This window comes from Onychostruthus taczanowskii, unplaced genomic scaffold, assembly GCF_017590055.1.
Source record: "Onychostruthus taczanowskii isolate IOZ18803 unplaced genomic scaffold, ASM1759005v1 scaffold2, whole genome shotgun sequence".
NCBI classification, from domain to species: domain Eukaryota; kingdom Metazoa; phylum Chordata; class Aves; order Passeriformes; family Passeridae; genus Onychostruthus; species Onychostruthus taczanowskii.
In genome coordinates this window covers 21,037,664-21,058,324 of record NW_024499239.1, presented here as the reverse complement: position 1 = coordinate 21,058,324, position 20,661 = coordinate 21,037,664, and the positions used below count along the sequence as shown (strand labels likewise).

The following is a 20,661-nucleotide window of genomic DNA, read 5'->3' as shown; positions in this document are numbered from 1 at the left end:
GCCTGTTTTCACACACAAAAAATGATTCCAGACAGTTTACCATTTGAACCTTCATTTTTGCAAGTGGCACTGTTCTCATATTTAAATGCACAAAAGAACCTTTCCTCACAAAATCTATTTAACTATATTTTAATGTTCAATTAACTATCATAGTAGGTAAGGACACCATTACAAAGCCAAGTAGATGCACAAGGATCAATTCTTTTATTAAATAGAATTTGGGAGGATATGTCCTCTATTGGCCAGTCAAGATTCAACAGGATCAGTATCCATCCCTTTTTTTTTCTACTACTTCACAGCTCCTTGTAAGGGTTTCTGTACATCAGCATGCATGGATGGGAAACACCATCATCCAAACCAAAATGCATTTATACAAAATTTGGCCCTTTGAATGGGCTGGTTAACAGAAGAGCTTTTGGAATTTAAAGAATAAGTTCTTTAACAATGACTTTGCTCCCAACTGTGTATTAACTGGCCAACACAAGCTAACTACACTGTATATGACACACAGTCTTCCCTGCTGTTCAGAACAAAATCAAGCTGGGAAAGTTGGAATCATGTTTGTAAATTAAAAAAATCACTTGACACTGACAATCATGTACAATTTTATTATTTTAAACAGATTGAAAACATTAAATGATAAAAGTGATATTTATGTGAGGATTTTTCTGTATCCTGTAAAAACCTTTTTGGAACAACCAGCATTTTCTTTCCTTAAAGTAATTAAACAATGGTAATTAAAACTACAGGCTTCGTCAGATGCTGGACTATATTTATTTTCTGACTTCTCATCTGGTGTTTGTGACAGCAATAATCTCACTCTATTACAGGATGCATTGTAAAGCTCTCCAGATGAAGCCTGACAAGCTGTTTGGTGACAGCCACCCTTGGTGTGATTGAGATGTCTGTATGCCCAACATTAAGCTACTTAGCCTCATAAGCCAAAGCTTTTCCAGCCCCAAAGCCACAAATCCTTATCACTTTGTTTCACACTCTTTCTTCCTTTATTGTCTCCAACAGTGGTGAAAACAGTAAGTTACAGCTGAGACCTTGTGAGGATTTTTGAGGAGCCATTAATCACCTTGTTCCAGATTATAACATGAAGTCTTAATCACCATTTCCAAAAGCACTGAAGCAAAGCACTAAATTCAGTCTGGATGAGTTGGATTTTCTGACTGCAAGTAGGGCATGTGAGCACACCTGTGGGCATGTCAGTCCTCAGTTCTCACTTCTTCCATCCTGAATATGACTTAAATAGGAAATTCTGCTGTAGTACAAAATATCTTCTGTGAAGCCAGACTAATGACATGCTCCTGTGCTATTAGAAAGTGCAAGCAATTCTGTTGATTATCACAAATATAACAGGTTCAGTATATTTGGAAGGGGTAATCTGACACTGCCATGGAGTAATTGGTTTGTAGTTAGCAGCTGATGGCACTTTTTAGCATTCCTCCTCTTCGAAACAAAATAAACATAATTCATGTGTATTAACTCCATAAAGATGCAGTGGGAGACCTGCAGTTACCTCTGTGGGATACTTACAATTCCACTTGTCACTTCCATGAGATTTTCTTCACTTACAGATGTTTACAAGGTCCGACTGAAATACATTGATCAATTTTCCATTCAGCAGGCAAGGAGATTGTGCAAGTCCTAGATCTGTTGGGGTAACACAGCAAGAGAAGCAGTGGCAAAAGATATAAAGTCTTGACAACCCCTTGTAGCAGCTGGAAATAATTGGGCTGTTAAGGGATGGCGACCAAACCAACACCTTGGATTTGTGGAAGGCAGTTCTTTACCTGTGACATCTTCCTAGCCAAAAATATAAATTATAGCTTCTTTGGGCAAACTTAAATCACTGGAGTATTTTTTTTTAAATTACTGTACCTTGCCTGAAAGAATCAGCTGTGAGGTTTAAAATCAACCACTTTCTTCCTTGAGTTTTGAATTTTTAGCCTCCCTAAGGACTTAATAATTAATGAGACACAATACATCTCACGAAGTTCAGAAATCTGTTACACTGATCTGCCATGATGTCTTCTGTGAGGATGAGAAAAAGACATAATACTTATTTTATTCAGTTATCTTTTCTTTTCAGAAGCTTTTCCCATAAAACTGGATAAGAGAGATAGCAAAACTGGGATCTAAGTTGATCTGAAATGAATCAGATTGGTAGAAACCTCATTGGGATTGTTTGACAAAGAAAAAAACCAGCAGAATGAGAAGGTGAAGGCCAGAGTAGAGGAGCAGGATCCTCTGTTTTTCCAAAAAGCTTTTTCCTTTGCCCTGTGTTTTTGTTTTTCCTGAAGACTCTGGTATCCTGTAAGCACTTCAGCTCAGGATGGAATTATTAAGATTTTGTAGACTGCATAAGAATTAGACAAATGACTAAAGTTAAACCATTAAGCCATAGTATTACAATTTAGGTATTATCTTACAGAGATGACAGCAACGGTGAGTTGTGGGATAGGTATCCTGCTCTGGAGACCTTACCCCAGAAGAAGGTAAGAATTCTCCTTCAATTTGTGCCTGCTAAGTTCAGTGCCAGGTTTCCTGTGCATAGAGAAATAAAATTAAATATCCCACATGCAAAGGATTTCTGTAAGTACACGTTAACAATTACAGATTACATTCTTCTCCTAAGAACACAAAATCCTTTCAGGTTCTGTAGGAAAGCCAAAGAGATTTGGTTAATTCTTCCCTTTTTCTGACTCTTGTATTCCTTACGAATTTCTTAACTCATGTTAACTTTTTTCCCCCCTCTTCCTATCTCTCCTATTTAAAATAAGGGCGACCTTTTGAAGTGAAGAGGTGTCCCCGGAGTATTTTGGGCACTTGCTGCCCGTGCCCAGCTCCACCCTGGCAGCAGAACTCCCCCTGCACACACGCTTTGCCCTTGGTGTTAATTACCCGCAGTGCCTCCCTGCCGCCTCAGGCTGCCCGGGTGAAGGCAGCGCCCGCTGCTCCTCCCGCCCGCACCTTCACCTTGCGCGCTCTGTCTCGCTTCAGAGGCGCGGCACACCTGTCTGAGGCGGCTCCCAGCGCCTCCCTGTCCCACCTGCGCTCCCAGCCGCGGGCTGTCAGTCCCTCCCGGGCTCAGCTCTGTGTCCCGGACCCGCCGTGCCCGCGGTGCGAGGCCGAGCCCGGCTCCCGCTCCCGGCCCCGTTCGAACGGCCGCCGCCAGCCCGCGCCTGCGCACTGCCCGCCCCGCCGGAGCCCAGGGCGAGGCGAGGCGGCTGGGAGAGACCTGTGAACTACGCGCCCCGTCATGCCCCGCGCGGCTAGCTCCCCACGGCCGGAGCGAGCGGGCCGCTCGCAGAGCACGCCGGGAGCTGTAGTCCTCTGGCGCGGGGTATTGTCTCTCCCCTTTCTCTGTCCGGGAACCCGACCGCCACCCCGCCGGGCGAGCGCGGTGACTGACAGCGCCGGGCAGCCAGTCGTCGCAGCGCCGTGCGGCCGAGCCCGGCGCCGTCTCCCCGGTGACCGGGACAGCCGCTGCCTCGGCGGAGTAGCCGGAGTCCCGGGGGACAGAGGTGAGTGGGTCCGAGCGCGGGGCAGCGCCCACCGCAGCCCGCCCGTCTCTCCCATCCCCCTCACCGCCGAGCGCCCGCCCCGGGACCCCGGTGGGATGCGGCGGGAGGAGCGGGGACGGCAGATGGACGGCGGGAGGGGGGGACGAGGGGGGAGGGGAGCACGACGGCGGGGGCCGAGGGGAGGCAGAGGGCAGACGGGAGCCCCGGCCGCCCCTGTGCGCGCCCCTCGGGCTGCGGCGCTGCCCGCGACCCCCGCGGGACGGGACGGCGGGTCCGCCCGCGGGGGGGTCGCGGGTGCTCCGTGCCCTCCCGTTTTTTACCGCTTGATTTTTCAAATCGTCCCTGCGGGCTCAGGTGCCGCTTCTCCCCTCCCCGCAGCTCCACCCCCCGGGAAGCGCTGCCCCGGGAGCCGGGCAGTTAATGGGTAACCCCGCGGGCGCTGCTCCAGTCCCGGGCCCGCCGCCCCCCGCGGGATGGCCCCGCACCCGCTGAGGGCAGCGCCGGAGCCTCCCCGGGAGCGGGGCAGCGGCGGCGGGCCCGTGCGAGCGGGTGTGCGGAGCTGCTGCGAGCCCGGCGGGCCCCCCTGCCCCGCAGAGCGTCCCGAGCCCTCACGGCTGTCCCCGAGCCCCGCAGAGCGTCCCGAGCCCTCACGGCTGTCCCCGAGCCCGTCCCGCCCGGGTGTCGCTGCTGCCACCCCAAGTGCCGCCCCTCTGCACGGCGTCCCAGCAGTTCTGGAACGAATTTGGAAGAAAAGAACGGGGGGATAAATGCCTAACTGCGAACAAAACTTTTCCACCTTCTTAAGTACAGCAAATAAATTAGTCTGAATTGTAGGCGCATGACTGTCTGTACAATAGCTTTAGGAAACTGTGTCCTTGCTCACATGAGTCTTGTCAGACAAATCAGCAAATATCCTGTTTGTGTTCCTTACACTTTGTATGCTGTCTTCAGCAGAAGAAGAGTTTTTATTAACTTTTTAGCCTGCTGTTACTAACTACAGTCTGTATTTTTTGAATGATCACACTAAGTACACCTAAAAGAAACATAATGGTCTGTCTTGCCAATTGTGAAATGCAATTGTGAAATGAGATTTTTTTTATTAAAACATTGTCCTGCCCAAGTTCTCAAACAACTGCTAGCTGCCTTCTACAGGTTGTGCTGTTACATTTCTTGTGTAACTTGTCTATACACATGTACCACATTTGAATAGTTAGTGGAATTCAAATGTGACAGCTTCATTTGAGCTTTGTAGGGACTTGGCATCAGTTCTGCCTCAACAACTGGCACCCATGCTGAAGAGTCTTTTGCATTACTTCAAGACCTGTGTGAGAGATGAAGGAACAGTCTCTCTCCTCTGTGCACTTCCACTTTGCATACTTTATTCTCTTACAGTCTCACTACAGAAAAACAGAATAAAGCCAGACAATGAAGCCAGACAGTGTCTCTGCACATTAACATGGATCCTGTAGTGCTGAGCACCAGCTCATTTCCAGAGGCTTTTTGGGAGGTAGTGGTGGTCAGTCATGTACTCCTGATCTTCAGGGGCTCCCCCACTGCCCTCTGTGACTGCTCAGTTACAGTTTAACATGGGCTGCAGCAGGAGTGTGCCTCCTGTTTCTGTTCTCTTTGTTGCTATGGCATAATAAGAGCAGAAGCAGGAAACAAACCACCTCTCTCCCTTGGAAGTAAGCAAATACATGTTATTTTCTTTGGAGCATTTGAAAATGACTTGAAAAGCTAGCATGGATATGTAGCAGCATTCCATACAGAAATGCAGTGTTTGTGGGATACAGTACAATTCAACTGTAACTGGTATTTTTGGTGTTTTATACCCCACAAATAATTGATTCAAATGGTAGACCAGACTGTATACTGGCAGAAGTCTTGAATGTTTTGTTTAATTTTGCAGTTCTGTGTCAAAGCTGATACGTATAGACAAATTATGTTATTTCACATACTTGAACAACTCTTAATGTATACATATTAAGTATTTATGCCTGAAATGTTCTGTGAAATATTTTGTAGTTATAAGGCTACAAAGCTTTATATCAGTGCAAGTGAATTGGTGTTTTTGTTTCACTGTATATGTTATATGTTTTATAATTTATTACAGGAAAGGAATATTCAGACATGATTGCTTTGGAACTGTGAAAGTTTGTTCCACTTCTGTCCCTTATCTCTTCAGCTCCACGTTTCAAGTCTGCAAAGAAATTAGGAGAAAAGTTAGCAATTAGAGAAATTGATAATTTAGTTTTGAACTAGTCTGTTAACAGTTTGACAATCAACTAATCTCTGCTTAGGGGAAACACTAATTTCATAATTTTTCTATTTGCCTGTCATGCCATTATTGCAGTAAAACACGGATGCTGAGAGTTCTTGCAGAAGAGTTATATTGGTCCTTTGTCTTGAAGTTTCCTAGATACATTTAATGAGCTGGTTGCCCTGGGTGTAATTAGCATAAAGATTGCACAGTAATATTCAGGTACTGAGGGAGGGAAGAGGTATCTAGTGAAGTAATACAGTTTTTCTTTGGTTGTTTTTTTTTTTTTTTTGTTTTGGGTTTTTTAGAGTATAGACACAGCAATAGCAAAAACCCTTTAATGTTGAATTAGTTCCTAACTTTACACCTACAAAATTTCACAAATATATTAATAGCTGAAAGTCTTCATACCTCTGGAACATCATTATTAGAGGAAAGTAACATGTTAGCAGCCTCCTGTTTTGTTTTTATAATTGTCAGGTTTTGGAATGACATTTCATTATCAGTGGCTATCATCTACAATAAATGCTTGATGTGTAAGGGTCATAGGTTAGGAAGGAAAGTGGGTAAATTGACTTGTGAAGAGAGTTAAAAGGAAAACCTCTCTTAGCAAATGCAGAACTGTGATGTAAGACAGCATTGGGGTTTCCTCTTCCCAAGAGCAGCCTAACTACATTTTCATTGTGTGTTTTTTATAGTGGCATTTAGGATATTTTTTATAGATTACAGAGATAGCTGTAAAAAACCTGTTTTTCTTATCAGCCACTTCAACATTACAATACGGAATCTTAAGTTTTTTAGTAGCAACTGCTTTTTATTATATTTTAAAAAGGAGATTGTTTATACTCTCATACTCTCTTGTTTCCTTTCTCTTGCAAGCTAGTAGCACAGTTTTAGGTGTTTGATACTATTGGGCTTTATGGTAAAGTAACCAGGTTAACAGCACAGATTCAGAGGGTACCCAGGGGTCACATTAGGCTATTCTCCAGACAGCTGAAAACAGAAATATTCACTAGAAGGCAAATTACAACATGAATATATTCATGCTTCTAGATAGAAGGTTTTTATTTACTGTTGGGCATTTGTTAGTTCTATTTTTTTTTTTTTTGGGAACTATATGTTGAAATATTTAATGATTATTCTCAAAAAGTACTAGACCTAATTAGAGGTAGCTGAATGCACAGTGACCTCTTGATTCCCAAGTTTAGCCCCATTAGAAAAGGGTCAAACAACATGTAAGATATGAGGCAGGATGCCAGTTGATGGGGCTTTCTTATGGCAATGTAAGAGTTAAGTTTGGTTAAATGTTTGCAAAGCACTCCTTATGTTATGATTTCTGTTTAAAGGTTAAGTGTGAGGTTTTATTACTTCTTAAAGCCAAGGTGTAGGTGTTTTTTTTTGTCTCAAATTATAGGAAAAGTATCATTAATGAAGCTGGATAATTGCTACATTAAAACAATTTGCAAAAATCATTCTACACTGAATACTCACAGCTGCACCGTGGAGACATAAAAACCTGATGTCCCTTTGTTAAAAAAAACCCCAAAAAACTAAACCCCCAAAGTAAGGCCAACTGGATTTCTTCTGGTATCTTGAAATCTGTCCTGTTTTGGGTTTAGAAGGATCCTGTGGGAATTACATCCTTCAGTTGAGTATCTAGCAGAATATTTGAGAAACAGCAGTGGTTTCTTAAATTTGGTAATCAAGGAGCTCATATGTAGATAAGTAATTAAGGCTATCATTCTAAATTGTATTTTAGTTTTGGTTTGGTTTTTAATTGGTAAAACTTATGAAGTAATTGCCTTGTTTGTTCTAACCCAGGCAGAAATACTGTGAAAGTAGCGTGCCGTGGAATTAATCACATTCTGAGTGTGGGTTTTTTATTGTTTCTGGAGCTGAGAGCAATGTCAGCAGGATTTCTTGGTCATTTTTTGTCCATGCAAGTAGTGAGTGGGACACCACTAATTTAGCACTTTAGATATGATAAAGAAATGTGTTGTCTCTGTCTGTATATATATTTATATCTTTATGTGAATGTATTTATCTAAAATGTTGCCTGCATTTTGCCCACATATGCAAGATACTTGCTTTCAAGTACCTGTACACTTTAAATATGTTACAATGTGTCTGAGTGAAGAATAGGCCTGTGGACCAACTCAGAGTAATTATTGTCAGATTAGTTCTCACTTGCTCAGATGGTGTTTATTGCAATGTTATACAGCTGTAGTCCCATGGGTTTTTCTGTCAGTCATTCTCCAGACCTATGGAAGTGAGGGTTCATGTAGTGCAACAAGGGGGGAGTTTCAAAAGTTGAACAAGTTGTCATTTCTTTTATTTGTATTAGTCATTTTCATGCATTTTAACCTGCTTAGTGGGGAAAACCTCTCTAAAGCAATGGAATTTGCCCAAGTGTATTTAGAAAAAGACATCCAGACTTCAGTGCTGACACCAAAATGTAGTGAAATATTCTACTTCTTGCTGTTCATACAAAGCTGCTATATGTTAATTGTAAAGTCATGTCTAGATTAATGCTGGCAGCATGTGTCTTTTTAACTTTTTTTTTTTTTTCCTTTTTTTTCCCCTTTTTTTGAATGTTTAAGCTAAACTAAAACACATGGATGTTGGAATGATGGTCTGAAATGCATTTTTACAGTGTTTGCTATCTGACAAATTGTTTTGAGTGGATTAATTGATGGGTGTAACAGTAAATCTGATCTTGGATCCCTTTGGTCTGATACATGAGTGAATGCCCACTTGTCTTTGCATATGTAAGATAAATGTATGTAAGGAAGTTGAAGTCTGAGATACTTATTTTAAGCTGCCTTTAGAGTCTGTGGAGAGATACAGGCTACTCTAGGGGTAATTAATCTCTTTTACATTTTACATGTGGTACCTGTTTCTGTACGCTGTGTAAAGGGGGTGAGGTGTAGCTGAGTAGATGAACATGAGCTCTCATTTTTGTTTTGGGAAAGGATGTATGAGCTTAAATAAGGATTTTCTCTATGCTGTAAAATGTAGTGGTGGTATAATAGTGCAGTAGGCCAGCAGGTAACTGAATAGTAGGCGATGTGGGGGTATTGGGGAAGACATAACATGCTTAGTTTAAAAAACACTGACTGAACATCAAAAAAACTTGGATCTTGTTCTTTGCCATTCTGTCATGTTGTCATCTTGGACAGCCACTTTATTTACATTTGCAACTCCTTTCTTATCACTAAAATTAACACTGTGGTACCTGTTCTTTTCAAACTGTTCTGAGTGTTTAGTTAAATCTCTGGCAATAGTTTTTTTGTAGAATTCACTAATGATTTTTTCTCAACAGTAAAAGGAATACTTGGTGCTAAAAAACCTGAAATATGATAAGAATTAAAATGTCCTTTCTTTTTTTCTTTCTTTAGATCTTCATCAGACGGAGTGATACTCTTGAAACATGAGAAAAAACTGGACTAAATAAAAGTTTTCCTATTTTAGGAAAAAAAAAATCCAAAATGTACAGACCAGGAGAAACGGTCAAACGTCGGCTCAACATGCACGCTCCTCCCCGGATAAGAAGCGTGGAAGTTGCTCGAGGAAGAGCAGGTTATGGCTTTACCCTTTCTGGACAAGCTCCTTGTGTTCTTAGCTGTGTGATGAAAGGAAGCCCTGCAGATTATGTTGGACTTAAAGCAGGAGATCAGATATTTGCAGTGAATGAAATCAATGTGAAAAAAGCCTCACATGAAGATGTAGTGAAACTTATAGGGAAATGTTCTGGAGTTCTGCACATGGTCATTGCTGAAGGGATTAGTCATATGGATTCATGTTCAAGTGATGAAGAAGTTGGTTTTTATGATGGTAAGGGGTGGCTGAAACCCAAACCTGACTCTAAAGCTCTGGGTATAAACAGAGCAGAGAAAGTTGTCGAAGAAATGCAGTCTGGTGGCATTTTCAACATGATCTTTGAGAATCCTGCTCTTTGTGCCGGTAACTCGGATAATTCTGCATCAAAACAAAGATCATTTTCAGTTTCTGCTGCTATGAAATTTGAAACTGGCAATGAAAGTGCAAGCAATCCAAACCTACTGTCAAAGGAAGAAATAGCCAAAGTTCTGAATGATGATTCAGTTTTTAGAGTTGGACTGGAGAGTGCGGAAGACTTTGGGTTAGATGCAAGTATTTTGAATGTTGCCATGATTGTAGGTTACTTAGGCTCCATCGAACTTCCTTCAACAACTGCAAATTTGGAAACAGAGAGTTTGCAGGCCATTCGTGGGTGCATGAGACGCCTGCGGGCAGAGCAAAAAATCCATTCCCTGGTGATGATGAAGATAATGCATGACTGTATTCAGCTCTGCAGTGACAAATCAGGTGTTGTGGCAGAATATCCTGCAGAGAAACTGGCATTCAGTGCTGTTTGCCCAGATGATAGAAGATTTTTTGGACTAGTTACAATGCAGACAAATGATGATGCAAGCTTGGCTCATGAAGATGAAGGGGTCCTGAGGACATCTTGCCATGTTTTTATGGTGGATCCTGAATTATTTCATCATAAAATTCACCAGGGTATAGCAAGACGTTTTGGACTGGAATGTACAGCGGATCCAGATACAAATGGCTGTCTGGAGTTTCCAACATCATCTCTACCTGTCCTGCAGTTTATTTCTGTCCTGTATAGGGATATGGGGGAGCTGATAGAGGGAATGCGTGCGAGGGCTTTCCTCGATGGCGATGCAGATGCCCATCAGAATAATAGTACGAGCAGTAACAGTGATAGCGGGATTGGAAATTTCAACCAAGAAGAAAAGAATAATAGAGTTCTGGTGGTTGATTTAGGGACCAATCCAAGTAAACACATTCCTAGCAGCGTATGGGAAAATCCAGTAGGAAGGGGACAAAATCAGCCTGCTTCCCACTGGAATGGCTTCTGTCACGAGCAGGAGGGGAACATCCCTTTAGAAGTAATTCAGAATGAGAAGTCCCAAAATGTAAGCAAACACTTGAGCCCTTCTGCTCGTATTGAAGTTCCATTGGTTTCCTCCCGAAATTCAGTACCCCCATCCAAGAAAAACGCTGCAGGCCTGGGCAATCAGAGGTGGCTGCCTGTGCACGTTTTACAGGAATGGCAGCATGGGAATGCCAGCGACCAGGAGTCGTACACCGACTCCACAGATGGCTGGTCCAGTGTGAACTGTGGGACCCTTCCCCCTCCAATGAGTAAGATTCCAGCTGACAGATACAGAGTCGAGGGCAGCTTCGGTCAGCCACAGCTAAAATCTCACAAAAGTGAATGGTCCAAGAAGATGTTCTGCATTCAGAACAAATTTGGCCCTCCGCACAGTATCAGGAAATCTAAAGAAGATAAAAAGGTAAGAACATGCTGGTGTTGGTTCTTAACTGTATCAAAAACCCCTACACCCAAACCCATCTGCCTATGGTACTTTTACACAGTAATATTTGCATGTTAAAATTTAAAGGTGTATTATATAATTTACAAAATTTCAGATTAAAAAAATAAACATTCTGCTCTCGGCTGCAGAGGCGTTTCATATTCCTCTTTAACTGAGTGCAGCTGGAATTATACTTCTGCTGGAAGTGTTGTCTGTTAGGGCTTTCTCACTTTTCTTCTTGTCTCTCCATTGTTTCCAAATGTTTCAGTGGCACTGAAATGAAAAGGAGCCTTGACATTTTAGCAACTTCAATTTCTTCTGACCTTCAGCTGGAAAAGAATGGAAACAGTCTGCATCTTTAGTCTGGTTCCTTTTTGTAGAAGGCTGGCTTGCAAATGTTGTTATTTTGGTGCCATCTATTTTTATAGAGACGTAGTCCAATAATCAGTCAAAAACCTGGATTATACACTTTTAACCGAATAAGACTGTTTTATTACAAACTTCACTCCAGCAAACCTCTCAATACAAGTAACATTAAAAACTGACATAAAAAACTTGTAGTGGTAGGTCACAAATCTAACATTCTGCCAGCAAGACTGTAATTCAAATTTTATTCCAAATTACCGTTTCTTCTTGTTTTGTCTACTATTAGACAAAACAAGGAGACTTAAAAAACAAAAGAAGGTGTGGGAAGAGTATTCAGGATGATTACATACCCTTTGTGACACACACATTTTGCTGTTAAGGGAACTAATCTCAGGGGAGTCTGTTGTTGATAACTGGAATTCTGGTAAAGTGGAGGCCATTGTTCTCATACTGAAAGGATCAGTAGCAGTTCCGTATCTGAAATGTTTGCTGACTCCAGGGAAAGACAGAATCTTATACTGCAAATTAGCCTTCAGGAAGCTTTGTCATTCCAGGCTGATATTAGTGTTCACCTTAACAATACACCAGTGTATAACTATTATATATACTAGGTTGTTTGCTTTCATTTTCAGCACAAGAAGTATATAAAACTCTGAATGTGAAAGTTTATCTATTGCTTGTATTATTGTTTCAGATGTCCATCTTGCTGTCCAAATCTGTTTTGAAAAAAAAGTGTTTTTTTCTCACCTGATTAAAAATATACAGCCACTGATCAAATGGATGACAGCAGAGGTTCATTAGTTGTTTCATACTGTTAGAAACAAAACCTTTCTGGGGATTAGGCTGCAGAACTTCAGAACATTTTGGGTTTGGTATGGAAAGAGAAAATATTTTTTAGTGCTTTTCCTGCACTGGTAAGCAAGCAACTTTTGTGTACGTCCTATTTGATGCTTTTTGTGCTGAAAATAAAAAGAAATAAACTAGTATGTGTAATAATTATACACTAGTGTATTGTTAAGGTAAACACTGCTACAATGTTTTCCAGAGCCACAATAAAATTAAATTTCAAGTGTTCTTAAATACAAGGTGATTCACGCTTTCAAAAGCCAAACAAAAACACTAAATTTGTAAACATTGGCCACCCAAACCACTTAAGACTCAATTCTGTATGCTGCCCTGAAGTTTTTGCTGATGGATCAAGGAAAAGGCCCCTTTCTGTGCAGCACCTGGTGCAGGTGCATGGTGGATGTTGGTTGCAAGCACTGCATTGGATACTGCTGAAATTCCTTCAGGGTCTCTGTAATAAGTTTGTGTCTGCAGTGTTGTCCATGACTGTAATATGGATATTCTTCAGAAACACTTACTTCATGGAAGTCAAGATTATACTAATTAAAATCTCATGGAAAATTTTACACTTTGAGATGAAAGATGCTCTACAGTTGGCTAAAGTATATTTCACCTACTGTAACACTCAGATCATCATAAACCAACACTAAGAATGTCAATCCTCCCTTTTAAGTCTATCTGATAATAAAATAGGCATTCTGTTCTTTGATTAATGACAAATTTGTTTGCAAGACACATTTAAAGTGTTCCTACATGGTTTTAGCATTTAATATCTTCATTAAGGCTACAGATCCTCTTTTGCATTTTAATTTCATTTTTCAGTGTTATTGAAGGCTGTTGAAACTGATGAGAAAAGCTCATGAAGATTATTTGGAGTAATTCACAGAGATGAAGTTGTACAATGTTCTCATCTTAAATCTTTCATGTAAATAATCAGAGGATCTCATTACTGATGATCATACCTCTGTACTTCAGGTGCTGCAGAAATAGGGAAGATCTGTATTTGCATCTTAGAGCCCTAGTTCATTTTCATAAGAGAGAAATTCTGGCTTTCTTGTTACTTTGTGTGAAGGGACGAGATAAAACTGCCCATTCCAAACATTATTCAGGTGGGTTAGCTCCTGTGTTCTAGAAAATCACATGTTCTCAGCTGCCTGTGACCTTTTCAAGTGGTGAGGACTTATTTTACACAGCTTGCTCAGACTCATTCCAGTCAAGAATAAAGTGCATAAAGTGGCCACGTAAGATTACATTCATATTTTTACAGCCTGGTGGCTGAGTCTAAGTCTTCATTTGGCAGAACAGCACTTTAATTGCTTTTGTCTTTTACATCAATACCAAAGGTAAAACATCCTAAGAGTGGGAATGTAGAAGCCACTATAGGGAGAAAAGGTTACCAAAGCTGGAGATTCTTGTGATGGACTCTGTGCTTCCATATGAAACACTGTCTTCCTTGGGATTCTCATCACACATGAGCTCCTGGGTGCAATTCTGCTCTAGCAGGGCTGCTGTGCAGATAAACAGTGATGATCACAGTGTGTAATTCCAAAAAATATGCTGTACTGTACAATGCTAGTGGGGGGTAAGATGGGTATAAACTGCTTCCAGATTTTATAGCTGCACTTACAAAAAACATTTGTGAGTTGTACAGCACACAAGAGCAGATGTGAGAAAGTGTAAGTGAACATATCTATTTAAAATTGCACTTTCAGAACTGAGCCTGGCAAGTGCTTGTGAGTAGGAATAGATATGGCATTTCAGACCTCAGGTTACAAGCAAGTAGACACATTCTTTGAGCTTTGTTCTCCCTTTAGGGATGATGTTTTCAGCTCACAGACTAGAATTGTGATTAATTTTGTGATAATTGGCAAACCCACTTGTAAAACATTAATTTTCTTTATGCTGCTATAAGGCATTTTAAAATTCAGTATAAATGTTAATCATAAATAATAGGTAAAAATGCCTAATTTTGTTGTTAGTGGATACCATGAGGTTTCTTTTTTTCTTTAAAATGTTGTAATTATGAATTATCCCCAAATTACTGAACACATGCTTTCACAATTGCTGTATATTTAGGTTTTATTTTTTTTTCTAAAACCTTTTGAAAATGTTTCTGTGCATGGCAAGAGGAAAACTAAATCAGGGAGATTTTGGTTCTAGTCCACCTCTTTTGACTGAGACCTACCAGAAGTTATCTCTGGCCCTGTGCACCTCTCATATTGTTCCCTGTACTGAACTTCACATTTCTAGTGTTCCTTGAAAGGGTCTCGTGAACAGATTTCTATTGAAGAAATGAGACAATCAAGATTCTAATGAGAATTTTTTGGTGGCATCCATGTCTTCTGTAGGTCTTAGATGAAAACAAGCAGGGAGAGGTCTGATGATGTTGCTGAAAAGGCAAATCATGGAAGGCAAGGCGCATTTCAGTCTGAGAACAGCTAAGGAAGATTTCTGATGACAAGAAGCTTCTAAATTGCTCTAAGATTGATGCTGGGTAGGGGTGTGTGCTCTCGTGAGATCTGTGAGACCAACATGGGGAGCCTGGTTGTAGTTTTGGTAGGAATGGAATAATTCCTGCCTTTTTGTTTGTAATTCCAGTTGCACTGTCCTGCCTTTGCTGTTGCATTGCTCTTTTCACCTTCTTTAGCATCCCACTAAATTCCGGTCACTTACCTACTTGATCCTGTGCGTGGTTTTTGGGTGACACAAATGAAAAGCACCATAAACAATGTGAAAACATCAGGGGATGTTAGAATTGGCAGGGGAATTGAGAAATTGCTGAACAGGGAAGCATTCCTTTCCCTCTAGACTAAATTAGTATAAATACGTTTGATTTTGTTCAACCCTCACTTTCTGTTTCCAGGCTAGTGCCTGGCCAAAAATATGTCTACCCATTACTGTTTTAAATTAAGTTTTACTGGGAAAATACTCCCTTTTCCACTGGAAAGCTTCATAACAGTCAGTTTAGTATTTGAGTTCTCTCTCCATAAGGACAGAATCCTAGGCATTGACATCTCACCATTCTCTTTTTTACAAAAAGAAAGTCTGTTTTAATAGTGTGACAGTGAGTATAACATTGAGGATCAAAAGGGGTTTTACAACCTGAGCCTGATAACTAGCATTAGGGTCCTAGGTTTATTTCAAGTAAATATGACAAATCTATTGAAATGTAATTAAAAAGCTTTTTAAAGTTTTGGGTATTGGCTTTTAGAAATCCTTTACTTTTACAGAAATTTAGAAATCCTTTACTATTTCACACTTGTTATACTTCTGTCTTGATCACATTATTTGTACTGATGAAAAGTGTTAATTTGTAGTTGGATCCTATTTGTAGATCTTAGAACAAGACAAAATAGAAAATCTTATTTCATGAGACTCACTGGACAATAGTATTGCAAATGTGTATTTTTTAACAATAAAATATATCAACTGCTTGGTAACATTCATAATTTCAGCTCTTGAAAATACTGTAAAAATGTAAAAAAGAAGATAGGCAAGCTGCACTATGGGGTTCACTAAGGCATCTTTCCTTGCTAATCTAGTTCATGGGCAGCTGTTATTATTCCTTGGTTTTGTTCAGAAGTTTAACTACTTCAGAGTTGTCATTGTTTCCAAAGCAAGTGTTACTGAAAAATATATGCTGTCCAAGTTAAAAATGATTTTTTTTTTCCTGGTGAAAATCTGTAATTTGCTTCATATTGCAGTTTTTTACTGTTGGTAACTGGGTGGTGAACTGACTGCAAAGCAGACATTTTAGATGCAGAGACAATGTTGGCAAAGCTTTGTGGTTCCCATATTTGTTTTTTTGTTGTATAATTACATGTTTTTTTCTCTTTCCTTTAAAATTCTGTTTGCTCACTAGCTTAAATTGTCCCACCACAGCTGTTTTTAAAGCAGAATTAATGGCAGCTGGATTGCCATTCTTATGCAGTACAATATCATGGTAACTTTTGGATTCATAGGCTCTGATCTGATTTGTAATCAACCTATATACCTTAAAGAGAACTCAAGGAAAATCCCAAACACCAAACTAGATCTGAGAATGTGCTATTGTGAGTTAATCTGCAAAGAAGCATCTATAGGAATTAGGTCCTCTGATTTTTGCTTGGAGAAAATGAAAAGCAATTAAATATCTAGTAATTCCATGCAGCCTTTTCATATTAATTATAATATTCTAAAATTATTTTTAAAATGGTTTTAGGATCTTCAAAGTATAAAAAAGCCCAAATAATGCTGGCTGTGTTTCTTTGAAAAAAAAATTAGATAAAATCTGGACAGTAAATGTCTGTGGAGCAATGCTGACTTTTGTGAAATGTCCTTATTTCAAGTTTTTGTATTAGAAAGAAAATGGTGTGGGAAAAAATTCAGCACAGAATGAATTGACATAATGAAAAATGGCTTAATATTTATGTTTTAAACATAAAAGCTTTGAGATGGGAGATTATGAAATTATTGTCTGTACTAAGAAAGATCTGAGTTCTTGCAGTTGAGAAGATTTAGAGGAGAAAAGGAGTTGTAAAATACCAGTTTTTCACTGGACAAGAAATATGGAATAAAGATCTTTAATTAACAAAAATAAATACGGAATTGCCAAAACCTATGTGAACTTGCACTTTTGGCATTCCTGATATCACTTGACTTACAAATTCTGCAGTTTAATTAGTGTGGAAAGAAAACACCACGTAATTGTGTTTTCTGTATAGTTTCATTTCATACCTGCTAATATTTGTCCAGAGAAATACTAAGTCTTTTTCTCTACTTTCTCTTAATTATATTATTTTTGTTTTAAACCTTAATCACCAATCCCTTACTTTCCAATCAGAAGTTAGCTTAGTCTTATCATTTCCAAAAGTCTTTTCATAATTATAATATAAATGGTTGCTGTAATATTATTTTTGAGATGGGTTACCAGAGTTATAAGCAGTTTTAAAAATGTGTGGACAGACAATGTATTCATACGGCTTATTTCTTGGTTTTTTTTTTTTTTTTTTTTTTTTTTTTTTTTTTTTTTTTTTTTTTTTTTTTTTTTTTTTTTTTTTTTTTTTTTTGTTGTTGTTGTTGTTGTTGTTGTTGTTGTTGTTGTTGTTTTTTTCTTTTATGATGATTCCTGGTCAGAGTTTTGATTGTTACTGATTATTTGGCTATACTGAACTAATGTTCCCAGCTAATGCCTACCTAATGTTCAAGATGATTTGAAACTAGTTGTTTTGTCCTTTTTTTGAGTTTTTCTTCCCATTTGCCCCTAGTGTAGTCAGGTCTTTCTGTGCCTCTGCAATTTCCAACTACCAGACTTCCAACTTATAGAAGATACTTTTATCTAGTTATACTGAGACAATGATCTTACTTTTTCATATGCATAAATGACACCAAAATTTGTGGGTTTGGTGTTGTTTTTTGCTTGACAAGGGATTAGGATGGGTCAGTGTTTTATGCCTAATATCCTTAGTACAGAAGACAAGCATTAAATTTCATTTACTTGGATGTTAATGTCAGGACAGTCTCTTTTCTGTGTCTTCCTGGAGTCCTTGTAGATCTTATGAAATTTTGCAGCATTCTTCATTGTATCATGGGCCGAACTGGCATTTAAAATGCCATTGTAATGGGTGGAAGGGAGTGAAATGTGTCATTATCATCTGATCAGTAAAGAAGTATTCTTAAAAGTCATCAAATCTGTTGGTCAGCACTGGTGAATGTAGCATTTGGATTCTTTGTCATCCTGGTGTATCCCAACTAAAAAAAATAAAAAACAAACAAACAAAAAAACCCCAGAAAAACTCCCCAAAACCAAAACAAAACCAACAAAACCCCCAAAACCTGGGAACTGCAGTCCCCCCAAACCCAAACAAAAAAAAAAAAAAAAACAACAACCCAAAACCTGGGAACTGCAGCGTAATTAAAGCCTGCAGAAAAAAGCCTGCTACTAAAGTTTGAGTGATGATAAACCTTTTTTAATCAACCCTTTGTCATCTAACTGGGTTTTGGGAGGTACTGTCCCTCCATGGTGGTGACACAACTGCAGGGCAGCCTCAAGGGCGTCCCTTCATTCTGGTTTTGTCCACAGCACCTGGAGCCCTCTCTGTCAGTGCAGACACACCTGGAGCCCTCTCTGTCAGTGCAGACACACCTGGAGCCCTGTGCTCTGTCAGTGCAGACACACCTGGAGCCCTCTCTGTCAGTGCAGACACACCTGGAGCCCTGTGCTCTGTCAGTGCAGACACACCTGGAGCCCTGTGCTCTTGTCGGGCCAGATCCACCGGGAGCCCTCTTGTCAGGTGCAGATACACCTGGAGCCCTGTGCTCTGTCAGTGCAGATACACCTGGAGCCCTGTGCTCTGTCAGTGCAGACACACCTGGAGCCCTGTGCTCTGTCAGTGCAGATACACCTGGAGCCCTGTGCTCTGTCAGTGCAGATACACCTGGAGCCCTGTGCTCTGTCAGTGCAGATACACCTGGAGCCCTGTGCTCTGTCAGTGCAGACACACCTGGAGCCCTGTGCTCTGTCAGTGCAGATACACCTGGAGCCCTCTCTGTCAGTGCAGATACACCTGGAGCCCTGTGCTCTGTCAGTGCAGACACACCTGGAGCCCTGTGCTCTGTCAGTGCAGACACACCTGGAGCCCTGTGCTCTGTCAGTGCAGACACACCTGGAGCCCTGTGCTCTGTCAGTGCAGACACACCTGGAGCCCTCTCTGTCAGTGCAGACACACCTGGAGCCCTGTGCTCTGTCAGTGCAGACACACCTGGAGCCCTCTCTGTCAGTGCAGACACACCTGGAGCCCTCTCTGTCAGCACTGACACCTGTACCCAGAACTTGCTGCTTCCTGGGACAACTCAGGGGAGGGGACCACAGCCAGATTCCCAGCTCCCCCAGATTCCTTTATCTCTTTCAGAACACAAGAAATCCTTACCCAATATATCCCATATTTCAGTCTGTCCTCTTCTCAGACCCTCCTTTTACAGGAACTGAGTTTCAGTGTCATTTTTGGCTGGGGGCAGTGATGCTGCCTGAACACAAGAAATCCTTACCCAATATATCCCATATTTCAGTCTGTCCTGTTCTCAGACCCTCCTTTTACAGGCACTGATTTTTCAGTGTCATTTTTGGCTGGGGGCACGTGATGCTGGCAGGTGGCATGAGGGACAAAGGAGGTCAGGACGTGCTCTGTTCCAGAGGGGTGCTCAGTCAGGGGAGTGGATGCTGAGGGTGGGAGTGGGCAAGACAGGAGCACAAAGCCACACAGTCTAGATCAGGATTTGAGACTGCATCAGATTTTTTTTTTTTTTTCTGTGATCCTTTCACTATTTTTGCAATTTTGTGTCCTTTGTTGGCGTTACTGTGGCATCCCTGTTTCCCATCCCTTTTCAAAGAGCTCTAAGCCAGGAACTTTCTTCCTGAAGTCTTAAAACTACATTATTTTTAAAGATAAACTGCCAATCCAGATTGACCCTTCTGCTGAGGGGCTTAACAGCCAGGATTAAATTCGGTAAATTTTGAATATCCATAAAAGTTTCAAATTATATGGTCAGTGTATCTGGGCTCCAAACTGTTATGCCCTTCGCCACACAAAGTCACAGAATCAAACCTAAAAACAGTGGGAGTTTTAAAAAGCTTCAATAGCTGGAAATAGGACACATTAAAATTTGGTGATTTTATAGTTAGTATGATTAAGTTCTGTGACACATAGAACATACCAAATTCTGTTGAGCTCCTTAAGTAGTTGAGCTTTTTAAATTGAGGCCAGCAGTTCTGTGTGAGCATTCTAGCATGTGCATGGTCCTTTGGTGTTCTCTTAAATGGCCAGGATATAGGATAATGTACTTGTTCCAGCTGAACTGGAGGGGAAACATTTTCTATGAAAATTAGTGCACACTGGTAGTGGTGTTTTTGTCTTAAAGCTCCTAGAACTTTGTTCATCACATTTCATTGATTTCTTATGCTTTTTTTAATCAAACATTTGAACTTTTAAAACTATTTTGCTCAGATCTCGTGAGATTAACTTTTGTTGTAAAACAGTTTTGAAAGCATAGTTCTAGAAATGTAGATCATCAGGGTTGTTAGTGCTTTTAAAACATTTTTGAATAGCTTCCCTTATATTTTACCTTTCCTTCTTGCTGCTCTTCCACTTCCAGAAGCAAAACCTCTGTCTCATCAGACTCAGTCCCTTTTAGTTTCCTAAACTTAAATTTAGTTTCCTCTCAAGATCACAAACTATAATGTGTTTTGCATGAAAAGTTGTAAATTTGTTGGAAGCTGGCCTAAAGCCTCACAGTTTTTCTTTCTCCTTTTCTC

General features: G+C 40.5%; 1 protein-coding gene across 3 annotated transcripts in view; it reads left to right on the top strand.

The window, feature by feature from the left end:
• The first annotated feature begins 3,394 nt into the window (after window positions 1–3,394).
• RGS12 (regulator of G protein signaling 12) overlaps window positions 3,395–20,661 on the top strand; it is an 84,756-nt gene continuing 67,489 nt past the window's right edge. For all 3 annotated transcript variants that reach the window (XM_041402584.1, XM_041402579.1, XM_041402580.1), the window contains exons 1-2: window positions 3,395–3,533; window positions 9,192–11,138. In XM_041402584.1, the coding sequence (XP_041258518.1) occupies window positions 9,282–11,138 (1,857 nt within the window). In that variant the 5' untranslated portion in view covers window positions 3,395–3,533; window positions 9,192–9,281. The remainder of the gene's footprint in view (window positions 3,534–9,191; window positions 11,139–20,661) is intronic.